The following is a 25124-nucleotide window of genomic DNA, read 5'->3' on the forward strand; positions in this document are numbered from 1 at the left end:
AGTTCTTCCCCAGCCTTTACATTCACATCTTCATTGATCGCCAGTTTGTTAGCCACGTTTGGAACTTGTTTTTGACCTCCATTACTGTTGGTATTAACTGTTACATTCACTGTTTTTATGTTGCGCAAGAACGTTCTCGAGTTTGTGCGTTGTTTCAGTTTTTTTAGTGTTTGATTTTTGGTCTTTTTCGTCATAGCGCAGTTAGATTGCACATTCCTTGATTTAGCACGGACAATGGAGGGAACGTTTTTAAAAATGTCAAAAACTGGTTGTGAATTGTCGTCATCCGCGACTACAGATAGCGACTGTTTTGGAGAATCCATGTTTGAATTTGTTGCCCCAGGTGGTGAAGTTGGAGTGACCTGGATGACAGCAGCCACTCTGGTGGATGAGGGGCCACAGCCATCAAGTAGATGAGCTTCATCATTATCGTTGGTAGAGCAAGAAGGCGTCGGAGGATTTAATATTGCCAAATTACTAGGCTCCTGACTGAGTAGAAGCACTTCTGAAAAGGAGCTCGTTTCGTTGTGCAGTCGGATTAAGGGAACAGAATTTTGACCATGATGAATACCACAAGTCATGAGCGGTCTGTCCAGTTCACCGTCAGATTTTGCTTGTCGCGTACTGGAGATGCCACAGGCTTGAGGGCCTTTTATAGTGTCCGGAGCCGTGACATCCACTTGACCTCCAACGCTGTTTGTCGAGGGCACGGACTGAGGTTCTTGCACAGGATTCTTATATTTAAGAATGCTCAGGGCCTCCTTGGCTACTTCTGCTAGAAGCTTTTTGTCCATATTGTTATTTTTTTGCTGTGTGAGGACCGTATCGGACAGACGATCTTGTTTGAGCAGTAAGGACTGTACAACATCTTTAAGCGTGATGCAGTTTCTTTCCTGGTCAATAGCTTTTGTGTTTAGTATGGCAACCAAGGTGGTGAGATCTTTAATATTTTCATTTAGCTGCTTATACAGTTTCATAAATGGAGCCATAGTGATCGCCATTGATGATATCAGTGTTGATTGTATCTCATTTGCCCAGTTTGAGTTGTTGTGCCAAGAAGCTCTTTTGTGGGCCCCTTTAAGTCTTGCCTGCGACCCTTCTTTTACAGTATCCACCATGGGTACCGGCCGGTCAGACTGTCTGGGCTCATCAGATGAGTAATCAGTGGAGGAAGACAGAAGCCCCAAATTGTGTCTGATTTTATTGACACTGGAGACTGTTCTCTCTTGTTTGTCCTCTGAATCGGCGTGCACAGTAAGACTCTCGATGCCTTTCAGTTTCTTCCTTTGTGAACATCTTGGACTACCTGAACTGCTTCTACGAATGATTCTTCGTTTAGTTGCATTCAGTCTTTGCGTAGCATTGGCATATGTAACATTTCCGTGTGAGCAAATTTCAGGGCTAATGTTCATAATTTGAGGTTGGGATGGCACCATATCAGTCTGACCAATCTTCAAGGCGCGTTCTTTGTTAATGTGGGTCAAGTCGACTAAGATCTTGTTTATAACTTCTAGTGAGTTGCAACGGTTTTCTGTGGAGGCCATTTTAGTTACAGACATGGCAATCAGAAGAAATACTTCCTCTTCAGTGGTGACTTGCAAGCTCTCAATGCACGCTGGCGCAAGTAAACTGTTGTCGCACACAGCTACATTCAGACATTGGAGGAAGCCGGCCCCACTCGGCGCAGAGCTTCCTTGAGCGACATGGATCTAAAGCTTTCCGATCCAAGAAGGGATGGCAGACCGCCACGCCCACTGCGCACAACAGGATCAGCTCGCCCTTTCACAGCGAGGGCTTACTCCGCAAGGGTGACGAGGCGGCCTTAATGAGGGCAGCAGCTGAGTCAGCTGATCGTTCTAGCACACCCTCTTAAAGGCAGACGCACCTCGAGTCTGTGTCTTAGTCCGTTAGACACGCTTTTTCTTCTAAGACTCTTTCGATACTCTGGCAGCACATAGTCCAAATAGGCACAGTAGCAGCGTAGGAATGACAGCAGCACAACAGGATCAGCTCGCCCTTTCACAGCGAGGGCTTACCATCACATTCAGAAACCATTGCTCCCAAAACCCCTGTGTTCCTGTGTCTCATCCGTATACGCCCGGTCATTCTTTTTCACGCCACTCTAGTCACTTATCCTCGCACTTCCCATCTGTTCAGAAAAAACACTACCCATCCCACAATTTCCCCTGTTCACTTCATATTAATAAATCCCGTCATGCCCGTTTTTCTCACAAAACCCTTCCAAAACTCCCGTCTGAGTGGAAATACAAATAACAGAAGGGCATAGGAGAGCCGCCACGATAGGTCAAAGTGGTCATACAGGAGGTCAATCAAAATCCCTGTAATGTCAAAATCCTTTGACCTAAGAACTGTGAGAAAGCAAGGGAAGTGAATCCTGCAAACATTTGTGAATGTGAAGTTGGCAAGAGTGAATCCGACCGAGGGATGCTGACGAGACGGGTACAAATCTAACGTCCCAAGAAACAGTGTGTTGACAAGAGTGAACCCGGCCGAGGGATGTCCACTGGAACTGTTTAAAAAGACATTGAAAATTGAGAAGGGGTCGGCACCCGAAAGAGAAGGACCCAAGAGTGAGCCAGTATCACCCTGACCAAGTGAACCCGAGGATGGGAGGTTCACAGTGAACTGTTGAAGACTTTGTACAAGGAAGATTGTTGAAAGCCATAGTGAACCTGGTGAAGGGAGACCAACAGCCGAGAGGGGTCCAAGCTCGAACGAGGGATAGCTGTTAGGGAGAATTCTCTGTTTAGGCTGAATTTCCCTACCTAGTGAGTCCCCCAGCAGCTTTGCTGGATTTCTGGGGTTTCTTTTTTTCTCCTGCCAAGAGTGAGACTCTTTTACCCTCACTCTTGGACATGTTGAAGTGTGTTTTCTTGGTTAAACCTTGTGTTGAATGGGCTATGGGGTCCTTTCCTCCATAGGGCCTCATGTATTTTTGTGATGTGGGTTACACAGCACCCTCTGTGCCGTGACCCAGGGGTGTCCTAGTGACTCCCCAACATAGACTCCATACCCTGGGACTGACTACTGTCTCCCAGGGCATGTAAAGTCACCAAAGACTTTGCTAGTCTTGAATCCTGAACAGAACCAGTACAAACCATCATATTGTGGACGTACTGGCTGGGGCAATTCGATTGCCCCAGGGTCTGTTAGTCGAGGGGGCACGTCTCCGTCCCCCCTGATCGAGTTTTGGCTGGTGGCAGTGGAAACTACTTTTTATATTCGACCGCGAATATTTCCCTATGGGATTTCCCATTGTTTTAGGCTAACACATTTAATTATTTATTTACGGTAGCCTTAAACATACCGCCGGTTTATATATTTATTATTATAACTCCGGTTGGGATTTTTTGCCAAAACTTGATTCTAAAATGGCGTTGGCGTTCGCCTCTGTAACTCTGACCCAAAGTGGAGCCCTTTGTTCCACTTTTGGCGGGCTTCTCCACAGAAGCCCTCCAAAGTGGTGCCACTCTGTCTGGGGTACTTAGGAGGGGTGGAGGGGGATTTAGGCACCCTGGACTGAGTTACCTTGGTAACTCAAGTCGCACTCCGTCCTGATTGGCCCAAGTGGTGAGCCGGCCGGCTCACCACTTAGCATGTTTGAGAGACAGCTAGGCTGAGTGAATGGGGGTTTGCTGCATAAAAGCAGGGCTTTGGGGACTGGAACTTCAGAAGTCGCCACAGGACCAAGAATCCGACGAGGGAAGAGCTGAGCCAACCTGCTTCGACGACACCACCCGGTGGAGCCCTGCTGAACCGTCTCACCACTTTTCCCGACGACCGAGGAGAACTCTTAACGGAGTGGCTCCTTCCCTTGACTGGTGGGGACAACCAGTTTTCGCCTTCTTTTCGCTTCTCGAGGTATCTCGTGGCCGCCTTGCCAGTGCCAAGCACCCCGGCAACCGGAACCCCACCACTTTTACCCCAACCACGAAAGTCGGTACAACCCTTTAACCGGAGGACTCCGCGGCTGGTTTCTTCCCGGGCAGTGCAACGACCTTCTTCTTCTGCTCTTCAGCGAGAACTTCTTCTCCCCTGACCGACGTCGAGCCTTGCTGCCACTGCCTGGAACAACTGCCACCGCTGGAGGATCCTTTCCGCTTAAGGTACCGTGTTCCGCCTGGCTTCCCTTGCTACCGACTGTACGGGGTAGATTTAGCCCCCAGCTTTCGACCCTGGGAGTGCCTGGGACACCCTGGCTAAACTTTTTAAACCACTCTAAACTCTTTCTAACTCTTTGCAAGACTTTGAATCCCTAATAACAGTGGGATCTTGGGCACATTTTCGCTCCGGCTACTCTAAGAGTGGGCCCTGCCTAGTGACTTTTGCTCACCTGTGACTTTGTGCTTCTTTGAGCCTATTGCAAGTGTTCTGGACCTTAGAGTGGTGTGTTTAACCCATAGCTGTTTCTTTTTATCCCTTTCCTGAACCTACTAGAGTGTCATCTAACGTTAAGCGCTCACCTCTGTTTTAATTATGTGGTGTTAACTTAGAGTTGTCTAGATAGGAGTAAGGGTTGAAACTGCTTTCATTATAACTGTGTTTGAAGTGGTTTTTTTTTACTATATTTTGCTAGAGTGATTTCAACTTATGTGTTCTTGAAAATAAATAACTATATACTTTTGAAACCAAGCTCTGGTCAGTGTTTGCTTGTGCTATTGTGTCTGAGTACATATTGTGTATACTTTACATACTGCCTAACTCTTCTTGAGGGAAGTCTGACTGCTCAGCCACAGCTACCAGGTAAATCTGGGTGGTGCAGACTGCTACCAAGTGGGTTTACTGCTATACCTGTGGTCTTAAATCTTTTGCAGTGTTCCCCAAGGGAACTGCACAGGTTTCTGCCTAACACTAGCCAGGGGTGAATCCATTACCCCAGAAAAGCTGTAGTGAACCCAGTGGGGGAGGCTGAAAGCAAAGAGATGTCTGAGCACGGAAGAGGACGACCCAGGAGAGAATCCATCATCCGAGACATACATAGAACAGAACGTTGTGTTTGTTGTTTTGGTTATTTGAAAATCTATCAGGCCTTTGGAACCAGGAGAGACAACCACTGAGGCCCTGATATTGATAAGAATAAAGAGGGGTCAGCGCCCAGAAGAGGGGGCCCAGGGGTTAAGAATCCTCACCCTAAGGGAAAGCAGGAAGCAAACTTTAATTTGTTGTTTTTGTTGTTTGAATACGTCAGGCCCTCGAAGGCAAGTGACTTTCAAGGGAAATGAGACTTTCCCATCGAGGCTTCTGATAAACTGGAATTGATGTGGGAGACTGAAAACCTGCCTTTACAGATAAGGGGTGTATCAGCCACTTTTACTCTCTTTAAATAGGCAAATACTCCCAAAAAATAAAATAAAAGTTAAAACACTTTGAATAAACAATAGGAAACAGACATGTAGGAGCTTACCTTCACCTACACAGCTCTATGGATATGTTGGACCACTAGTGCACACAGTACCACAGGAAGAAACTATTATTACTGCCTGATTGGAAGAGGTAAACCTGTAAAATGTAGGTTTCCAATTAAAACACCTTTGCTTGCTTATAAAAATATTTCCATTGGGAATTGGACTTACATTTTTACTCCCTAAAAAATAATTTTACTTGCAATTTTATAAAATGTGTAGTAAAATACTCCCACTTCAAAATCTTATATCGAGCACTGCCAAAGACTCCATGCGCTCCTGCGCAATTGCCTGGGTATCCGCCAGGCCGGCCTTAAAGGAGGCTTGCCTCTCCAGAGGGAGGTCAGGCAGGAAACTCCCTGAGCTCTTACCACAGCTTCTGGTTTGCAGTGGCTAGGTGGGAATCAGCTTTGGCCTGCTGCAAATGCAGCCCAGAGTTGAGGTAGCAACGCTTGCCAAAAAGACTCAAGGGCTTTGTCCTCTTTGGACAGACAACTGGAGCCGGCCCCTGAAGAGGAGGATGAACATGATGGTTTGGAAGACAAGGAGGCCACTTCCACCACTGAAGAGTGAGGTACAGGGTGGGAGGCCAGAATGGTTGTCCAATTTCATGTTCATATGGGCGTTGGCCCTGGGCTTGTTGCAGACCTTTCTCGCTACCTGCAGAACATCCTTCTGGAGCAGAATGCCCTAGCGGCTTGTGGCATGCCTGGCCAAAACCTATGCTAGCACTCCCAACTGCTGAGGTGCTTCCTCTGGCAGAGGGACCCCCAAGAACGGCACAAGCTCCTGAAGACTGTCATGAAACAGCCCTGAAGACGGCCATGAAACGCCTTTACAGAGGCTGAAGCCTCTCTGTCCCGGGTGTCATGGTCGTTCCCCCCTCCCTTTTCCAAACAGAGGGGAGTCCGGGTCCTGAGACACTGGAGCCCAAAGGCCCCCCCCAACCCCCCCGATACAGACCCGAAGATAGCTGTGGAGTCATTTGCTGCTGCGAGGGGAGGCATTGGTGGTACAGGAGGAGGGTTCTGAAACACCAACAGTGCCCGGACTGTAGAAGAGACGGGCAACGGCACTGGCGGAACGGGAGGAGAGCCCGCAGGCAGAGGCCTCGGAGGCATAACCTGTGGGATCCCTGCCTGGACAATACCCTCCAAGAGCCCCCCCCCATCTGTGAGGAACGCATGAGGACAAGGAAGTTCTCAAAGAAGCCAAGCCAATGGATCACGAGGAGCACGGCCCTCAGAGGCGCTGGGCCTCCTTTCCTGATCGAAGCGTCTAGGCGCCAGGGGCATGTAGCCATAAGGCTGCAAGGGGAAGATGTATGCCTGCGGAGACCAACTGCCTGTACCGTAAAGTCTGCCGCCGCTTCTCGAGGGAAGGGGACAGTAACTTTCTTGCATGGCCCATTCAGTGGGCGAAGGATCTGAATCCAAGATGGCCACCGGACTAGAAGGCTCAGCCACGTGCTTGTCTGACGTCTTTGGGCCTTGCGTTATGCTCTGGACGGGAGGGCGCGAAGGCCCCATGCCACGTGATGGTTATGATATGATAGGTTATGATAGGCTATTTATAATGTGCTTAATACCCAGAGGTTTCTAAGGGCGGACCCCAGGATCGAACCTGTGTAGTCTTGCTTCCAAGGCCAGCACGTTACCGCTGAGCTATCCTCCCGAGGTTCAGACATGGAAGGGCACTCCTTGGCCTGCAAACCTGAATCAGAAGCGTCAACCTCAAAGATGGCTCCAGTAGGCGCAGACCCTTCGGCCAGCTGGCTGGTAGTTTAATTGGCCTCTACCACAACCTCAGAGGTTCCTCCAGTAGGTTGGGTGCCGCCCGCTACAGAGCTGGTAGTCGTGTTGGATCGCGCTAAGGACTGACTCTTGGAAGTAGAACACGACGATCCCTTGCCTGCTGGGGCCGAAGACGACTCACTTGATCACCTCTCTACGGGCAGCCACGAAGAGCCCCTGGAATCATCGGCTTGGGAGACAGTAGCCTTAATGGCCTCGGGTCTGCCAAAACCAGAATCCAAGGTACCCTTTCCGGTGGAAGCCCCAGCGAAGGAGTCTCCGCGCTGAGAAGGCGTACTAAACAAAGGGCCTAGCTTGTCTTGATGCGAGGTCCTGGAGACAAACTCTTTAAGATGACCTGGAGGAAAAGCATGGAAGATCTCCCTCCAGCGTGAAAGACGATTCTTCAAGGCTCAAGAGCACTGCAAGCCACGCATGCGTCCCAGCAGTGGTCGGACCCCAGGCACTCAAGACAGAGCATATGGGCGTCCGAGGCAGGAACGAGCAATCGCAGGATGTAAATCTCGTGAAGTCTCCTGCAGCTGACATGCACCGGGGATGACGAGGTACCGAAGGGAGGTGAAGAAGATTACAAAAACAGAAGGGGAATACGTGGAAATTAAAATAAAATATATCTACACCTAGCCTCCAAGGTCCGACACCGTCCATGCAGAAAAAGAGACCGAAGTGAGGTGCCAGACGGCAGGGCTTCGTGGGGCGTTTGCACGCCCCTGCGTGCTGTACTAAATTTAAAGGGGAAGCTCAATATTTGGCTGCCAAAGTTTACGGTGCCGTCCCTCTGTTAGTATGGAGAAAAGGGGGGCAAGGGACTTATGAGTATCTACGTGTGCTAGGTCAACAGTTGGTTGGATCAAACACATTTCGTCCTGTACACGCCTAAATATTTGAATAGATTGTTTTAATATGTGTTGCTCTAATGGCTAAATCAGATAATAAAGCTGCAAAACAAACCAACATAGTTAAAACTGCATAACTATTAACTCCAAAGTAAGCGTACTATTCTCACCATAGCCAGTGGGTGGATTGGTTGATAAATTAAACACAAAGAAAGCATAATATTGTAGCCATGGCCAGTAGCCACATTGTGGCAGGCCATACACCCAAAGTAAACATACTGTTGGGTCCATGGCCAGTGGTAAGATTGTTCGAACAATCTGGCCAGCGGCCATGGGCCCAACAATATGTATTGTTATTACTACTACCATATCCAAATACCATACGGCAATGTCTCAAATAATCTGCCCACTCGCCATTGCCACGATATATACTATGACTACTACTACTGTACCCACACAACAAAAGTCCTATTCTGCCTCTAGCCAAAGTGCACATTGTTCAAACTACATACCCATTAGACCAAAGGAAAGTTTACTATTCTCACCATAGCCATTGGCCAGATTGTTGGGGGCATTACATCCAAAAGAAATATACTCTTGTAACCATGCCAAAAACAACAACGCTATAGCCACAGTGTCACTTAATGGTTCCATTACATAAGTATTAAACTCAAATTAATCCTTGTTGTAGCATATAACATAACACCACCGCTCAACACTGACACTTATTGCAGTCCGTGATGGCAGCAGACAGTACAAATAACTGCGAACACAGCGACAACCAAACAGCCCTTTTTGCACACAATAGTGCATACATGTTTTCCTTTCTTCTCTCCTCCGACACACATTCCTCCTCAAAATAACCAGAAATGTATTTTTACAGAGATTTTTATGCTGCGATTCTCACAGACTGCAGGCGAAGTTCACGAATCCAGCATGGCGCTCGTTCTAAAACTTTTGATGCTCTTCACATTCAATTCACCAATATGAAGCCTTGTACGATGTCCATGAATGCTACGTGGTTTCCTAATTGGTCTAAAGGTGTCGGAGTCTGCGGACCGGATGGAGATACAACTCAATTTGTTTGCCCCACAATTTGAGCATTACAAAAGCATGCTTTGGGGACCAAACACTTCAATAATTTTGTATCGGAAATAAAGGTCCAGTAAAAAAACAGTTGACTAGAAATATTTCAATCACAAATGCCCATACATTGAAAAGTACATCCTTTGAAATGTTGAAGTTATTGGGAACCTGACCTTGAGAAAAAGTTACAATAGGGCTTAAAAACTGAAGGAGACAGCCTTGTTTCAATAAGAAGAAATAAACTCTGGTCGGGTACATTGTACACAAAAACAAGAAAGCTAACCTCAGCTAACAGATGCACACAATACAGGCCCATCCCTTAACTGCATAAAGGGAATCCATCTTGTGATAAAGCAGAGGCAGATTTATACCCATTAGCCATAATGTGCGTTATTGATAAATATTTCCATCCCAGAATACCACAGAAACTTCATGTATGGGAAGGGAACCCCCACCCTGGTTTCAATTAGAATAATGAATGTGTACAGTCTACATGGATTCAAGCACTTGAATCGAGGAGAATAAACAGAATACTGAATTGTGTCATAAATGGCACAGGAATCGCTTAGACTTGGTAGGTTCTGGGTTTTCAATTCATTTTTCACTGGGCCCTAAGGCCACCCCTCCCTCTCTCTAGTCTTCAAAAGCACCTCCTCGCTGAAACCAGGTCTTTCTGACCCCAGGTTAGTAGATAACTAATGTTAACCCCTTCTGTCTAATCTCTACCTTATACTGGAAGCGAGGGCCTAAAAGTAAGATGCATTTTCTACCTATACTCCTTTTGACATCCCAAAGACTGTCCATACTCTATCCAGTGATTTATGTTCTACAAGGATAAAGAATGTGCTTTAAAGATATCCTGCTTGATTCCCTCTTGGGTCTATCACAACACGCTCTCCTCTCCCTTTGTTCCATTTGCACCTCTTACTACTATCCTCGTCCACCAGCTTTGCTTCCCTCCTCCCTCTACTGTCCTTCAATGTCGCTCACTTCTTCTAGACCACATACACCCTTTGAAGATACTCGTTCTTGCAACCACTCCTCCTCCACAATCCTCCGCCCTTATCCAGTTTACCATACTGTCCCCTGTATCATACTCTTCACAATCACTCGCTATACTTAAGTTACCCAACCACAACTGCCCCACTACCACACACTCTCACACTGCAGTATCACTTCCACTCTTTAGACAATACTTCACTTTTGCTAGAAATCGCTTCCACACTCCTCTACTCCCTACTCCTTTCTGTTGGTCTCCTGGTTGTGCAACCTCTCCACCTCATGGGAACAATTCACGCTTCCTGTTTTCAGTTGTCTGCTTATATCTCCACATCGCTGCTTGTACTGGCCTTTTAGCCCTGGCCAGTCTGACTTGATCTTCTCCAACCAATGGGTGCTAGAAAACCAAGAGGTCATTTGTAGAGAACGAGGCCCTACCCACTTTTCCCACATAGATCTGTGGTGGAACAATACCAGTCCAGAAGGGCAATGGTTTGTATTTGTGTTCTGGGGAACGATTCTGGATGCCTTAGAGGTGAGTACAACAGGGAAGAACTCCCATTGTTGTCCCTGGTGTTCTGTGGATTGTCCAAGTCTTACACCGTGCTAGCCAGTATCCCCCATTAGCACTGCACAGTCCTTCTGCTCGCAGCGTCTGAACACAGCTTTTCTCTGTGCTGCTCTCGGAGGTGGGGCTCACCTGAAGCATAGATCTGCATAGGTGCTGCAGCTTCTCTTTCTCTTTGTGGGTGTGTGCAGTGGATCACTGCCGAGACTGGATCATTGTCGAATATCTAACTTTTCTTTACAGATGTGGGGTACTGGGTCAGGATTCAGACTTGCACGTTCCTTCTTGGGGTTAGGCTGGAACAATGTGTTTACACAAGAAACACAAACACTTGCAAGCATGTATTGGAGGCATGACTTGAGATAGAGGTGTACTCCTAAAAACATGTTGGCAAAAGGGAGGGAGGGAGAGCAGAAACTGGGGGCCCTCTAAACTGTCTTCAATGTTAAGACTAGCTCTGGACACATCCCCAGGCCTCCCACCTCCTGCTGAACAGGTCATTTCCCTCTTTTGACAAGACCAGGGTATTAGCCTTGCCAGAATTACCATGATAACTTCTTCAATGGCGTTGTGAACGACATCTTGCTCAAACTGGTAAACACACGACAACAGTGCTGTATGAGTAGTATGGAGAGTTCAACGGATTTCCCATCCTGACATGTGGGGGAAGTCGGCCATTAGGGCCTGAGCTACTACCCTATGTGCCTCCCAGCATTTGAATGAGGAGGGATCCAGCTGTCTCACTGTTTCCCTAGAGACACTGCAATACCACCCCCATAGACCACATGATGGGAAAATTGTCTCAACTCCCTGAAAGTAACGACAAGAACAACCATTTGGGGACCAGAGCCAGAAATAGATCTTTCCACACGAACCCGATAGTTTTGCGAGCAATGAAAAAATGTGTTAGAAACGGATTTAAGGGAGAGCAAGCAAGGTAAGTAGCATGTATGTTGCATCCCAACAAGACTACAGAAAACTACAGAGCTGAATAATTGGAAGCAAGAAAGTCCAAGATGGTACCACAGGACACAGCCATCTTTGAAGGCTCGCCAGCCCTCATTACTGGAGAAAGCCAACATCAAATAATCACCCAATAAGAAGACTTCCCATATGGCCCAACTATAAACAGGATTAAGGTTTCCACAGAGAATATCCAATCAGTATCAAGAATTCAAATTAACATGGGGAATAACCAATCAGGAACATCAGAGATTATGTGCCAGCCTTGGCACTACAAAAAGGTCTGGAATGGCTCAGTGGAGGAGAGCAATTCTGAGACATGCCATTCTACAATCCCTTTATAAAGGAAGAGATTCCTAAACGCAATAATTCAAAAAGGTTTCACTGCCTGGAATAGACGGTACGACTTTTGAGAAACCAGGCTGGGAGCAATACTGGCCCGGAAACCCTGGTCAGTGAAGAGGACGATGGTAAATTATTAACACCTCTCAAAACGTTAGGGGAACTGAAAGGCCAAAGCATAGGAATTTCCACCAGTGACCACAAGCGTAACAATAACAGGACCTTGATCCATGGCAGCAGGGTGTCTCAAAATTAGGACTTCAAAAAGAACCCTAATGAGGGTGGTGAAGAAACATCATTTTATTTAATAAAAAAGTTTTAAAACTTGGGTTGTCCACGACTCATCAAATGGCCACTCTGGTCACACCCCTACTACAATCATCATATACATTAACCCAATATCCCTTTGCACCTTTCCAGTTATTTATTTCTCATCCCCCTCCCTGTTCTCCTATTCCCATTTCTGTTTCCCCTCCCACAAATTATGGTCTAGTTCACCCAGGGTGGGCAACCAAACGCCCATACCTGGAAATGCCTCTGAGCCATAAGAACAATACAGTGGTGATGGGCACAGTACAGACGCTTGATAACACAGCATATGAGTAACCCCTGCAAATGTGTAGCAAGACTGATTGTTGATAGTTGTCATGTTACAAATAATAAATCAGATTGACAACAATTAGAGAAATGTGCTGTCACATGGGTCAATAGCATTTGCTTCCAGCAATATTTACACTAAAATGTTAATCAAACTGCGGCTACAATAATGTGAACACACACACAGTTATAGCCCAACTGGTTCTGAGCAGATTACAGTATATAGCATGTTCAGAATAATTTTTACTTCTGAAAAACAAAGCACCAATGTTAATGTTCCTTCCTGGCCACAGGAAAAGCTACTTCTGGGGAGAATAATCTGTAAATCGATTTTCAGACATTGCATTTAGTATTAAAAAGACATTTATTTTCCAGATCAATCCCCAACAACAAAATACAGGTCAAACCACACTCATCCAAAAATTTCTCTGGTTTTGAACGAAAGAGGTTTTAATTGTTAAAACTAAGTGATCTATCTTTTTTTCCTATATATGCTCCTATCTCACATTGCTACTCTTACAGCATCCCCTTTGCACAAGCCTGTGAAACTGATGAAAACAATGACATTGCTTCGTCGTGGCTTGACTCTTGTAGAATATCAATTCTTTAGGAATCCTTTACATTTGCAGGTCTAGCATAGCAGCAATCATGCTGACCGCACATTGCACAGCAGCCTCAAAGCAAGGCCAAAGTCCTGCTATGATAACACCAGGCATAAAGCAGTTTACGAATGGAAATAAATAAGCCACAAAACACAGTCGGCATAGGATTGTGGAGCTGATATATGAAAATGCAAGCTTTGCTTACTGGTAGTAAGTGCAAGGCAGCATCACTAAAGATGAGAACATCAGATAAGAAGTTGGCTGCTCACCCATCTCCAGACCACACATGAACAACTGACTGCATTGTATTTTGAGTACAAAGGAAAAACAGACTTGGCACATGCAAGCACAGTAACAAGCAGTAGGTTAGTGGACTGACAGCCGTCCATACCCCATACTTACATTCCCGCCACCAGGGACATGCTTTATATTGTCCTTGGAGCCACACTTGGACTGAACATGGCTGTAGTTGACTTTTTTGGAGAGTATCTGGACCTGGAAAGTCACAGAATAGAGAAAAACGACACAAAAAGGGGAGGCATGGTTAGAATGAGCACACATGGCAAGCTGCCAGAGAAAAGCGGATTTTAATATGGGGTTAAGAAGGAAAAATGTTAAATTGTGGTCCAGGCTTGGATTGAGATATGACAAACATAGATCAGGAGCAGGTAGGGAATATTAGGGAAACACAGGGCATTACAAAGCAGACAGACGGACAGACAGACAGGAGCACGGAGTACAGGCTTAATGCTGTTGGATCATTACCTGGCATACTTGTTGAACAACTCCAGTTGCCTTCAAAGTACGATAACACTTTAGGGTGTGGTTACGAGGTCTTTATTACAAGGTTTGAAGTAACATGTATTTTAATTTTAAAAAGTGTGCCAAACCCTGACTACAGTGCGACGTAACAGAAAATTACAGGGCTACTGTGACAAATTCTACATAAACACTAACAGAGAAAGTCTACTTTGTGAACGAGATACTAGAAACATACTTCAGCTTCACAATTAAACGGGTATGTACCATTGTCCTCAACAACCATTCAATTTCTGTCAGTCTACAAAGCATCATCCATCTTGTTTGCACAACCCCAATCCCGTTTCACAGTCCATGAACCCATAGTGCATGTCAAATATTGAATAACATGTGTCTGGAATGCACTTGGACACTGGTAGCAGCTGGGGCAGTAATCCCTCCCTAAGACAAGCATTTGGGCCCCAATGGGAAGGGCACGACAGAGCTAACTGGCTCCCAAACCTGCAAAAATATGGAGTTCTGTTTCCTTAGCACGTCAATAATTTTAAGGGGCAATTTTCCTTTACGGGATGTACCACAGCATCCTCACATCAGTAAAGTAAAGTAAAAGAAAACAATGGCTCACATAACTTGCCGCCCAAAACTCAACAAGTCCCTTTCCACAACCTGAATTCAAGCTGTACCACCCACATTAACATCCTACAATTACATAAATACTACAACAAACAGAACCTTTTACGGGTTGTCCTTTTGACTGAAGAAGTATGAGTTATTATGTTTAGTACCTTGTAGTAACTAACACACACTAGCCATCTTCACTGAAAGTTAAGGAAGGTCCTGCGGGTGACAGCAACATCAAAAGTGATCACCCAAAGAACAAATTAGTGACCGCTCGGTAATGTTTTTTCTGATGCATGTTCCTCCCAAGGATTCCTAATCTATGATCATCTTTCCTCAGCGCAGCTGATTTTTGGAAACGTTTCAACCTCAAGGGGTGTGGGGCATCTCTGCTCGACACCTATACTCACCCCACACAATATAGCACGTTCGGACCAGTGTATATCGAGGTGCTGCACAGCATGTCCTCAGTTCTGCCATTTTCCAAAGCACTCTGCTACTGAGGGACTGCAGAATCTATGAAGGTGTGCCATCTTTCCGAGAGGTGTGGGGGGCCAGGTTGTGGGCGATGAGGAAATTGTGGGAGGAACATCCATCACAAAGAATATTTTTAAAAGGTAAGTAACTTCCAATGGATTGTACTGTTTATTTATAAAGCGCTTCGACACAAAACAAGTGCATCAAAGCGGGGTCAACCCCATCTTCTGGGTGCACACTTCGGAACATCTTTCTGGACATCATTACCAAGGGGATTATACCACCTAGTTGGCGGGAATCCATCCTTATGCCAGTTTTTAAGAAAGGCAGTAGGGTGGATCCCGCCAGCCATAGACTATTGGCCATGATGGATTCTGGACAAAATATCTTTGCCTCGCAATTGCTAAAACAACTAAATTCCTGGGCCACAAAAAAGGCCTGATCCAAAGGCAGCAGACTGGATTCCATAAAGGCCACAGTACAATGCACAATATCTGTGCACTTTATTGCACCATGGCTAAGGTCGGAGGCCACCATTCAAGGAAGCTCTACCTTTGTTTTGTGGACTTCTCAAAAGCCTACGACTTGGTGTCTTATCCCCTATTATGGGTTAAACTAACCAATTGGGGAATTTACCCCTGTCTGCTGCATAGGCTAAAGACACTTTAGTCCGACGCATCAGTGGTAGTACGATTAAACAGCAACGGTTTGATCTCCAATCCAGTGGCAACAAATGTGGGACTAAATAAACCAGGGATGTGTGTTAGCTCAACTGCTTTTGAATCTCTATATATTAGATTTGAATGTAGCATTAGGTGCAGCCCGCAATTTTCCACCCTCTATTGGGGGTGAACAAATAGCATTGTTAGGCTGCGGTGAAGACACCGTTATGCTGGATTATATGCCTATCACTAAGCAAAACTAAGCAAAGTTAAGCAAAACTGTCTACACATTAACATCTCAAAAACCAATATTTTAATCATTGGAGGCCAGACTAGAATCAAATTACATTCTTTTTGGAAGATCGACCATAAACCTCCCAATGTTGTTATTTCTTATATTAATTTGGGTATGCCTATTAAATCATGTCCTAGCTGTGATTACTACGATAATATCATTGTCCCTAGAGTTTTAAGGAAATGGTTGGTCATGAAAACATTTATTGGAAATAAGGGAGGTAACAACGTTGAGGGTCTTGTCAATATTTATGAGATGACTATACCGGGCATTCTGTACGGTCCTGTTGTGCTCCCCCCACAAAAAAAAATAAGATGGATTGATAAAACTAGACGGTAAACCCCTTTGTTCCATCTTGGGAGTTTGTCATCTGTCCGAGTAGAAGCACTGAAATTGGAACTAGTGCTACCTACCCTCCTTGAAATCCTCATGGATATTGTTACATTGCAATTTGGCATTGGCTTCTCCTTCATTGAATTCTGATTTATTGCTGGGAATTATTTCAAGAGAATACAAATCTGAACAATCCAACTACTTCCTTGCTGAACTGCGGGATACGGTTGATGCACACTGGGTCAAACTTGAGCCAACGATGCCACACCTGCTCACCCTTCACAATGCAATTGTCATGCTAAAGGAGAAAACCAGGACATGGGATTTGAATAGCTTAGGTGCATTACATCACAAGAAACATTATAAAGAATAAAGCTACCAAGGTTTTCGACCTTGCTATGTAAATATTTTACGAGGGTTTCAAGCGTGCAATTAAAAAGATTCACTACCAGTATGTAGTTCAATATTCTTCCTACTCTGGAGCATATCGGTAGTTGGTCGGGGATTGCATATGAAAACCCTAAATGTCCCCTCTGCAAAATTGAGGTTTAAACAATGTAACTTCTTAACGGCATGCCCGGCATTGTACAGTGCTTACTTGAAGGGCTATATATGGTGCAGAATCCAGCCTGACTATAGCATCTACTTTCCATATAAGGCAAAAGGCATTATATCTAATTCAATCAAATCTGGTTTTATGAATTCATTTGCTCCTTTTAACGTGGGGACTGCTACATTTTGTGTAGGCGTTTGAGAGGTAAGTTCATGATTTTTAAGTATAGTTTATCAATAATGAATTGTAATTTTAAGTATGGTTTTGTAAATGTCTTACTATGTTAGTTTAATTTTAACATTTGTCAAATAAGTTTGTTGATTTATTAGGGGTTTTAGATGTTATGTCCTAAAGGTTTTGTATAACCTAATGCACTAAATAAAATAAAAATAATGGATTCCTCCCTCCCAGAGGTTCCACATCGATGACAGATTTCCAATAGCAGTAGATGGATTTGAAGAAGAGCAATCTGATATCACCCAACTCAGAAAACCCAAGCTGGCATCCTGCCCCGAAAGGGAATCTTAGCAGTAATGTACAGAAGACCACGTAGCCGCTTGGCAAATGTCCAAAACAGGGAAGCCCTCAGTAGGCCAGAGGTGGCAGCCAGACCTCTGGTACAATCCCTGAAACATTCAGGCACAACTTTTCCAGCCAGCTCATGGCCCTCCAACATGCAGAAAATGACCCATCGTGACAGGTTCTGCTTAGTCACAGCCCTGCCAGCTGTATTAGTGGACATCCCAGACTGCGTCCAGCCAATGAAATCGCTGCTCTACCTTGCGAGGGTGAGGTGGTGGGAAAAACACTGGAAGATGGATCTTTCGAGAGAGATGGATGTCCGGGCAGGAGGAATTAATGACTCCCATTGTCACTGTCTCTACGGGCAAAATCAAATTGGGACAGGGGGGGTACAGATAAAGCCTGCAATTCACCCTTCTCGCGAAGGTGAAGGCAACCATGATGATCATCATCATATGGATGAACATGAATGTGAGTGCTTAAACAGAGTACCAAATAGGTACGTCAACACTAACTTTAAATACCACACCGGAATCACAAACTGGCATGGTGGAAACTGATTGCACAAACCCTGCGAAAAAATTGCTAAGTAGTGTGAATTGCTCAGGGATCTGTTTGAAGAAAGAAATTGCTGCATGGTACCCCTTTACATTGTCAAACCGCAGGCCAAGGAAAGCAAACAATCCTGAAATGAGGATATGGGACAGATGAAAGGGCACAGATCCCTCTCCCTGTTCCAAGATGAGAATGTACAGCTTCTGCAGGTATAAATGGACTGAATGGCAGGCCTCTGAGGTGAGAAAACAGATCCAGAACGAGGTTCAACAAGTCACACTCTTTGTACCTCAGCTTCTCAGCAGCGAAAATGAAGCTTCAGGTGGCCGAGGGTCATATGGAGGGCTTGCTCCTGATGCTGGGTGAACAGATCAATGTTCTTCAGATGGTGCTAGAGAGGGCAAATAGACAGAGCTCTCATTTGTGGAAAGTCACAGTTCAACTGCTCAAGGCATGCGCTGTGACATTCTTCAGAGCCCAGAACCACAGTCACATTGCTTCTCTGCACAGAGGCAAGGATGCCACACCACCTTGCTTGTTGAGGTAGCCCATAGCTACAATGTTATCCACCAGACCAGTACACACTTTCTGTTCACAGAGGGTAAGAAGGTCCACATGGCCAGCTTGATCACCCCCCTTTTTTTATTGATATAGTTGATAACTCAACTTTTCAATATATTCATATGTACAAAAACACTTTAAAAGCAAATTAATTTTAGCATCTCTTCCATTACACTTCTTTGATAAATAAATCAGCAAGTAATTAAAACAAAGACATGATACGCCAACATCTTCGTGATAATAAAATTTTAAATAAAAAAAGAAACAGGCATATTATCAAACAAAAATTATCCATTATGCAATTCAATACACATTAGACAAATTTTAAGCTCCATTCATATTTTCAAATTAGCATTGATCACCCCTCAATTTCAGCAAGTTGATGTGCTCCCAAGACTCTAAGCGAGACCACAGTCCACTCACAGTGAAATCCAACAAGCAAATTACCCAATCTTTCAAGCACGAATCAGTGACCACTGTCAGCTGAGGCCAAGTTTGCCAAAGCAATGCCCCTCTCAATAAACTGTCCCACAGGAACCAAAATACAAGGTTCGGAGAAACTCTACTCAAGACCTGCACAAGTTCAGACAAGTTCCACTGAAATAAACACTGGCAATGGAGGAGCCACTGAACTAACCTCAGGTGCAGTCGGGCCTCCCGAACAAGCACAATAACCAGGTTACTCACCGTAGTGACCACCTTACTCCTAGTCCATAGTCCCCTTTCCTCCATACTTATGGGACATTCCTACGTCCTATTGACGGGACATTCCTCGTCCTGTAGGACGGGACCGGAGCACTTTGTAAAAGCATAAAACATTTTGCATAATGTTTAGTCCTTCCTCTCTTTCTACGCGGGGCCCGGCACACGGCCATAGCCCCGCCCATCTCATCTCCGCATCGCCCATCAGTCCTTTTCTATCGCCAGGTCAGAGACCTTTTAGCAATAACAGAGGAACCTTATTAAAGGGGACGGAGGGCGGGCGTATGGAGGAAAGGGGACTATGGACTAGGACTAAAGTGGTCACTACGGTGAGTAACCTGGTTATGCTCCTACGTCCTGTCCCCTTTCCTCCATACTTATGGGAGATTCCCAAGCACTCCTTACATGAAATATGGGAGGATGGAAAACCTCTTACTGAAACAGGTTCTTCAGCACAGCCTGACCAAACTGAGCATCAGATCTTGAGCTCAGGTCTAGACAATAATGCTTACAAAAAGCCGATGGGGAGGCCCAAGTAGCCGCCTTTGCGATGGTTTCCCAAGGGATATATTTTTGAAAGGCAACTGCGGTTGCCTTGCCACGCACCAGGTGTGCATGAATACCTTTAGGAGGCTTCAGTCCTTGGACGGTGTAAGACTCCGTAATGCAGACAGCGATCCATCAGGAGATAGTCGCCTTAGAGGCCCGCTTACCTTGTGGATTACCAAAAGTCACCAACAGTTGAGAAGAGCACCTAAATTCAGATGTTCTGTCCAGATAGAATTTAAGAGCCCTTCTAACATCCAGGCAATGCAGAACCCTTTCCGCCTCTGAAGCGGGGTTCGGAAAAAAGACCGGTAGGGAGATTGACTGGTTCAGATGGAAATCAGAGACCACCTTCGGCAGGAAAGCAGGGTTTGTCAGTCGGACCACCTTATCCTTGTGAAAAACCAAGAAGGGATGCTCCACCGACAAAGCCTGGAGCTCACTCACGCACCTTGCTGAAGTAACGTCAACCAAAAAGGACACCTTCCATGACAGGTGCTTGAGGTCCACCGTGGCCATTGGTTTGAAAGGTTTATGGCACAACGCCGTCGGGACCACATTTAGATCCCACAACGGGTGCGGACTATGAATCGGAGGATAAAGGCGCATCAAGCCTGCTAAATGTCTCTTAACTACTGGATTAGACAGAGAGTAAGAGCATTGGTCCGTAGATAGGTAGGCGGAAACCGCCGAAAAATAAGTTCTGCATGATAGAACGTGAATTCCCGACTCTGCTAGGTGGGATACAAGGGACAGTACTGTGTCAATTGTAGCCGCCCTTGGGTCCAGCTGCTTGTTTAAATACCAATGACAGAACCTAAGCCATTTGCTTCTGTACTGGGACCTTGTCTAGGGTTTTCTGGCTGCCTGAATAATACGCATGTTATCCGCAGACAGGCTAAGATGTTCTAAAGACCTGAACTCAGGCACCATGCCGCCAAGCTGAGCGATTGTGGGGAGGGGTGCCACAGCTGTTGCTCCCCCTGGTGGAGAAGATCGGGGCTCACCGGTAACCTGATCGGCGGATACACCGACAGGTGTTGAAGTTCTGAGAACCAAAACCTGTCCGGCCACCACGTGGCTATGAGTAGAAGGGAACAGTTCACTGTGTTCTTCAGTTTGTAAATCGTCCGATGAACCAGAGGCAGAAGAGGGAAGGCATAAGCCCTCATGTTGTGCCATGGAATCTCGAGAGAGGAGGCTCCCAGCCCGTTTCTGGAGGCATAAAGAGGAAGTTTCTTGTTTGCTGCCGTAGCGAAGAGGTCCACTTCCGGTGTGCCCCAGCACAGGAAACTCCATGAGAGGACCTCTGCCTTCAGTTCCCACTCATAGCTGACCATCGTCCGCCGACTGAGGGCATCTGCCGTGACATTCAGCTGGCCCGGAATGTGTACAGCAAGTAGCCAGACACCATGACGAACCGCCACTCCCAAATCTGGATGGACAGGTCCACGAGAGGGGGAGACTTGGTGCCCCCTTGCTTGTTGATGTAATACATCGACACCGCATTGTCCGTGCGGATACGGACCACTTTGTTGGCAATGATCGGTGTGAACGCCTTGAGCGCTAGGAAGATTGCCAGAAGCTCCAGATGATTTATGTGGAGGAGCTTGTCCTGAGGCAACCAAAGATCCGAGACCTGAAGAAGATCCAATGTCGCACCCCACCCCAGAAGGGAGGAGTTCGTTGCGACCGTCACCATATGGGGTGGGTCCTGAAAACCCGCCCCCCACCGACAGATTGCTGAGAGACAACCACCACTCCAGATCTGCTCTCATGGAAGCCGGAATCGTTATCAACTTGGAGTCCGGATCCACAGCCTGAAGTCAAGAACTCCGAAGAGCCATCTGAGTCCGCCTCATCTTGAGACGAGCAAGAGGAAGAGCCAACACGCACGAGGCCATGAGGTCCAGAAGCCTCTGGAACCACCAGGACGACATGCTCTCCGACTGCGCAAACATCTGACACATGGCCAACAGATCCGGCATTCTGTCCCCGGTCAGGTACACTCTGCAGTCGATCGTGTTCCAGCGAAAACCCAGGAAAATCAAGTCCTGAGAGACCGTCATGGAAGATTTCCACCAGTTCACCGACAGCCCGAGGTGGAACAGGAGCTGGAGTAGAGAGTGAAGATTGCAGGCGGCTTTCAACAGGCAAGGGCTGCGTAAAAGCCAGTCGTCCAAATACGGATACACATGGATACCCTGCAGACGAAGATAGGCCGCGATCACCGACATCATCTTCGTGAAGACACGTGGTGCCGAGCTGAGGCCAAAAGGAAGCACTAAACAGAGATATCTCCTGTGTGGATTCCGGAGCAGAATATGCATGTACGCATCCTGAAGGTCCACCACGCTGAGCCAATCGCCCGTCTGCAAAGAGGACCGTATCTGGCCGGGCGTGATCATCTTGAATTTCTCTTGGGGTAGGAAAAGATTGAAATGGGAAAGGTCTAGGATGGTGCGCAGGCCAGCCTGGTTCGGGCACCGTAAACAGCCGGGAGTAGAAGCCCTCCCCTTGTTCCCCAAGGAGAACGGATTCCACAGCTCTGAGGTCCAGAAGCTTCTGAACCTCGGCTTTTAGGGAGGACGACCCCGACTGCTGGAAAGGAGGGTTGAAGGGTGGGGTAGGGGGTAAGGGTAAGCGGAAGCCCGCCCGAGCAACTGACAAGACCCACCTGTCCTCAGTGATGGTCTGCCACGCCTCCCAATGAGAAGCAATGCGTCCTCTCACCGGGGTCTCGTGCAAGCGCGGAGAACCCTCATTTGGCAGGCTTATCAGTGGTGTTACCACCTGAACCTGAGGAGGAGGCTGAGGAGCGGTAGAAAAACCGAGTCCGTTGCTGCCTCCGGCGGGAATTCCCCAAAGAGGTATCCACTCTGCGGGATTTCCAATCTAGAAACCCCCTGAAACCAGAGGAGGGCTGGCTTTGCGACAACAGTCTCTAGGTCGTAAAAGGAGTTTTAACCAGGACGGACAAGGACTTAGCTGTCTGGGTGCTATACTTCGTTTTGGTGATCTTCACATCCGTTGTGGAATGGAAAAGCTCTTTACCGTCAAATGGCAGGTCCAACAACTTGTCCTGCACCTCCTTTGACAACTTGGTGGCATGCAACCACACCTGTCGAGAGGTATTAACTCCCAGCATAAGGCCCTGAGCCGAAGTGTGGACGTGATGAGCCGCGGCCTCAAGCAGATCCTGGGCCAAGACCCTGGCATCAGATAAACTCGCCTTAAAGTCTTCCAGCTTCTCGACCGGAATGAAATCCTCGAACTCCGACAGACCTTTCCACATCTTCATATTCGCCCCCGCTAACACCAGTTCTGCGTTAGCCTGCCGGAGCTGCAAGGCCGAGTTAGCGAAAATCTTCCTCCTAAGGGAGTCGAGGAGCTTATCCTCCTTCCCCAAAACCTGAGTAGCCGTCGTAGAAGAAGATGCTGCAGGCCTGGACTGTAAAGTGGCTGCAGCCACCACCGTGGAGGAGGGGGGCGGACAAGATGATAGGGCCACCTCTTCCGAAGAACGTACCCTGTATCGCACGTCAATTTGCTTATTGGCGAAAAGTCCACAGTGTGGCTTTTCCCAGACCCTACGGACCTCGGCCAAAACGTCCTTCTGCAAGAACAGGCCGGTACGCTCTGAAGGAGACAGGGTGAATGCCCCCGAAAGCACACCCTCCTGCGCAGCGGTTGCCTCGGGCACTGGAACATCCAATAGGCACATCATGTCCAGTACCCGGTCATGAAAAGCTCTAATAGAGCGGGGCTGGTCTTCGCTGTCCTGATCGGCCTGCGCATCATCCAACTGGTCAGGATCCTGCTGAACCGTGTCAGGCACTGTCTTGTCCACGGGGGACAATGAAGGCAAGGACGGAAGGGTCAGGGGAGGCCCCGTAGGCAAGAGCGGCACCGGCAGAGCCACCGGGGGAGCAGGTGGAGCCGGAGGTGCAGGCGGGCATATCTCCCTAAAAAGACCCTTGAAATACTCTCTCATGGGGTCGGTACGCATTAACATCTGAAATTTGCTGAAAAAGGCGTCCTCCGGGGACGGTTTTGGAGCTGCCAAAGGAGGCCTCTCATGAGGAGGATAATTCCAGGGACGCAGAGGGGAGGGTTGCCACAAAGGCCCACCCCCCGAAGTGTCCACAAAAATCAAGGGTGCCGAACCCATAGGCAACGAGACATTGTGCGGAAGGGGCATCCGAGCGTTCCAGTCGTAAACTGGACGAAACGGATGCGCACAAGGAATTTTATGTTCACCCGCAGAACAGACTCCTACACCTGAGCTCCTTAGTCCTAGCCAGTAAGCACATATACCTCTGCTGGAGGATGAATAGCTTGAATATAATCTGGCATGTCAAAGCCTCTCTATCTTAGACGGTTGAGGCAGAGTGATAAACACAGGAAGATGGATTACTTTGAGAGAGATGAAAGCCTGACAACCTTGGTGACTAAGGTCTATCCATCAAAGTGAATTAATCAATTCAGTTTATTTTGGATTATATAATCTATAAAAACAGAATAGGAAAATATAATATATACATTCTAAAAACTTAAATACATAAAAATTCCAGTAAAATCATGAAAACGACATCTCATCCCGCAGCACATAAAATGTAAACCTTAAAAGAATACCTAAAATGGTAGCACAACATCAACTTCTCTTTTGGAATATGGGCAAAGCTTTCAAGACCGGTGCCAGCATCTTTATTCTCCAATGCCAAGCTACCTTTAAACAACAAGCGAGTGTAGAAGCAACTTTGGCTTCGTAGAGGGACAGTAACAACATAAAAGCCTGCCTCCATTGCCATAAACCACTTCCCCTTAAGAAATCAGTAATGTTTCCTAACATCATTATATAGGTAGCAAAACAGTACAAAGAGAGACAATGATCCCCTCTGACCGCACAGACAGCTTGCATGCATCAGCTACATTTGGATGATCTAAACAATTGCATATAATGGCTTTTAAACGAAAGAAATTAAGCCGAGCATTGGTCAGGCGTATCCGATGATTTGTATTTCAAACCCTGGTGAGATACCAAGCAGGTCCCACCAAGAGGAGAGAGGAGGATATAGCCTAAGAGAAGTTTTCTGAAGGTTAACATCCTCTCCATTTCTCAGAGGTTCATGAATTTTATTATGAGAAACGGCTTCTGGATTTTAGCAATGCTTTTAGGATTGCCAAAGCAGAACCCGAGACCCGCTTTACGCAATGACTTCCTTATAAACAACAGCCATCCTATTTTATGACAAATCAACAATAACAGCTTCCTTACCCACTTCTTTGTTAGTTTCCCACCTTCACTAGA

At 46.6% G+C, this 25124-nt stretch overlaps 1 protein-coding gene across 30 annotated transcripts in view; it reads right to left on the minus strand.

Annotated features, from left to right (window-relative positions):
- MAP4 (microtubule associated protein 4) overlaps positions 1-25124 on the minus strand; it is a 2534981-nt gene that overhangs the window by 306381 nt on the left and 2203476 nt on the right. For 26 of the 30 annotated variants that reach the window (XM_069645850.1, XM_069645857.1, XM_069645873.1 and 23 more), the window contains one exon: positions 13633-13725. The exons of the other annotated variants lie outside the window; for them this stretch is intronic. In XM_069645850.1, the coding sequence (XP_069501951.1) occupies positions 13633-13725 (93 nt within the window). The remainder of the gene's footprint in view (positions 1-13632; positions 13726-25124) is intronic. 30 annotated transcript variants of the gene reach the window in all.

This window comes from Ambystoma mexicanum, chromosome 2p (genome assembly GCF_040938575.1).
Source record: "Ambystoma mexicanum isolate Mex_15411 chromosome 2p, UKY_AmexF1_1, whole genome shotgun sequence".
In the NCBI taxonomy this organism is placed as follows: Eukaryota; Metazoa; Chordata; class Amphibia; order Caudata; family Ambystomatidae; genus Ambystoma; species Ambystoma mexicanum.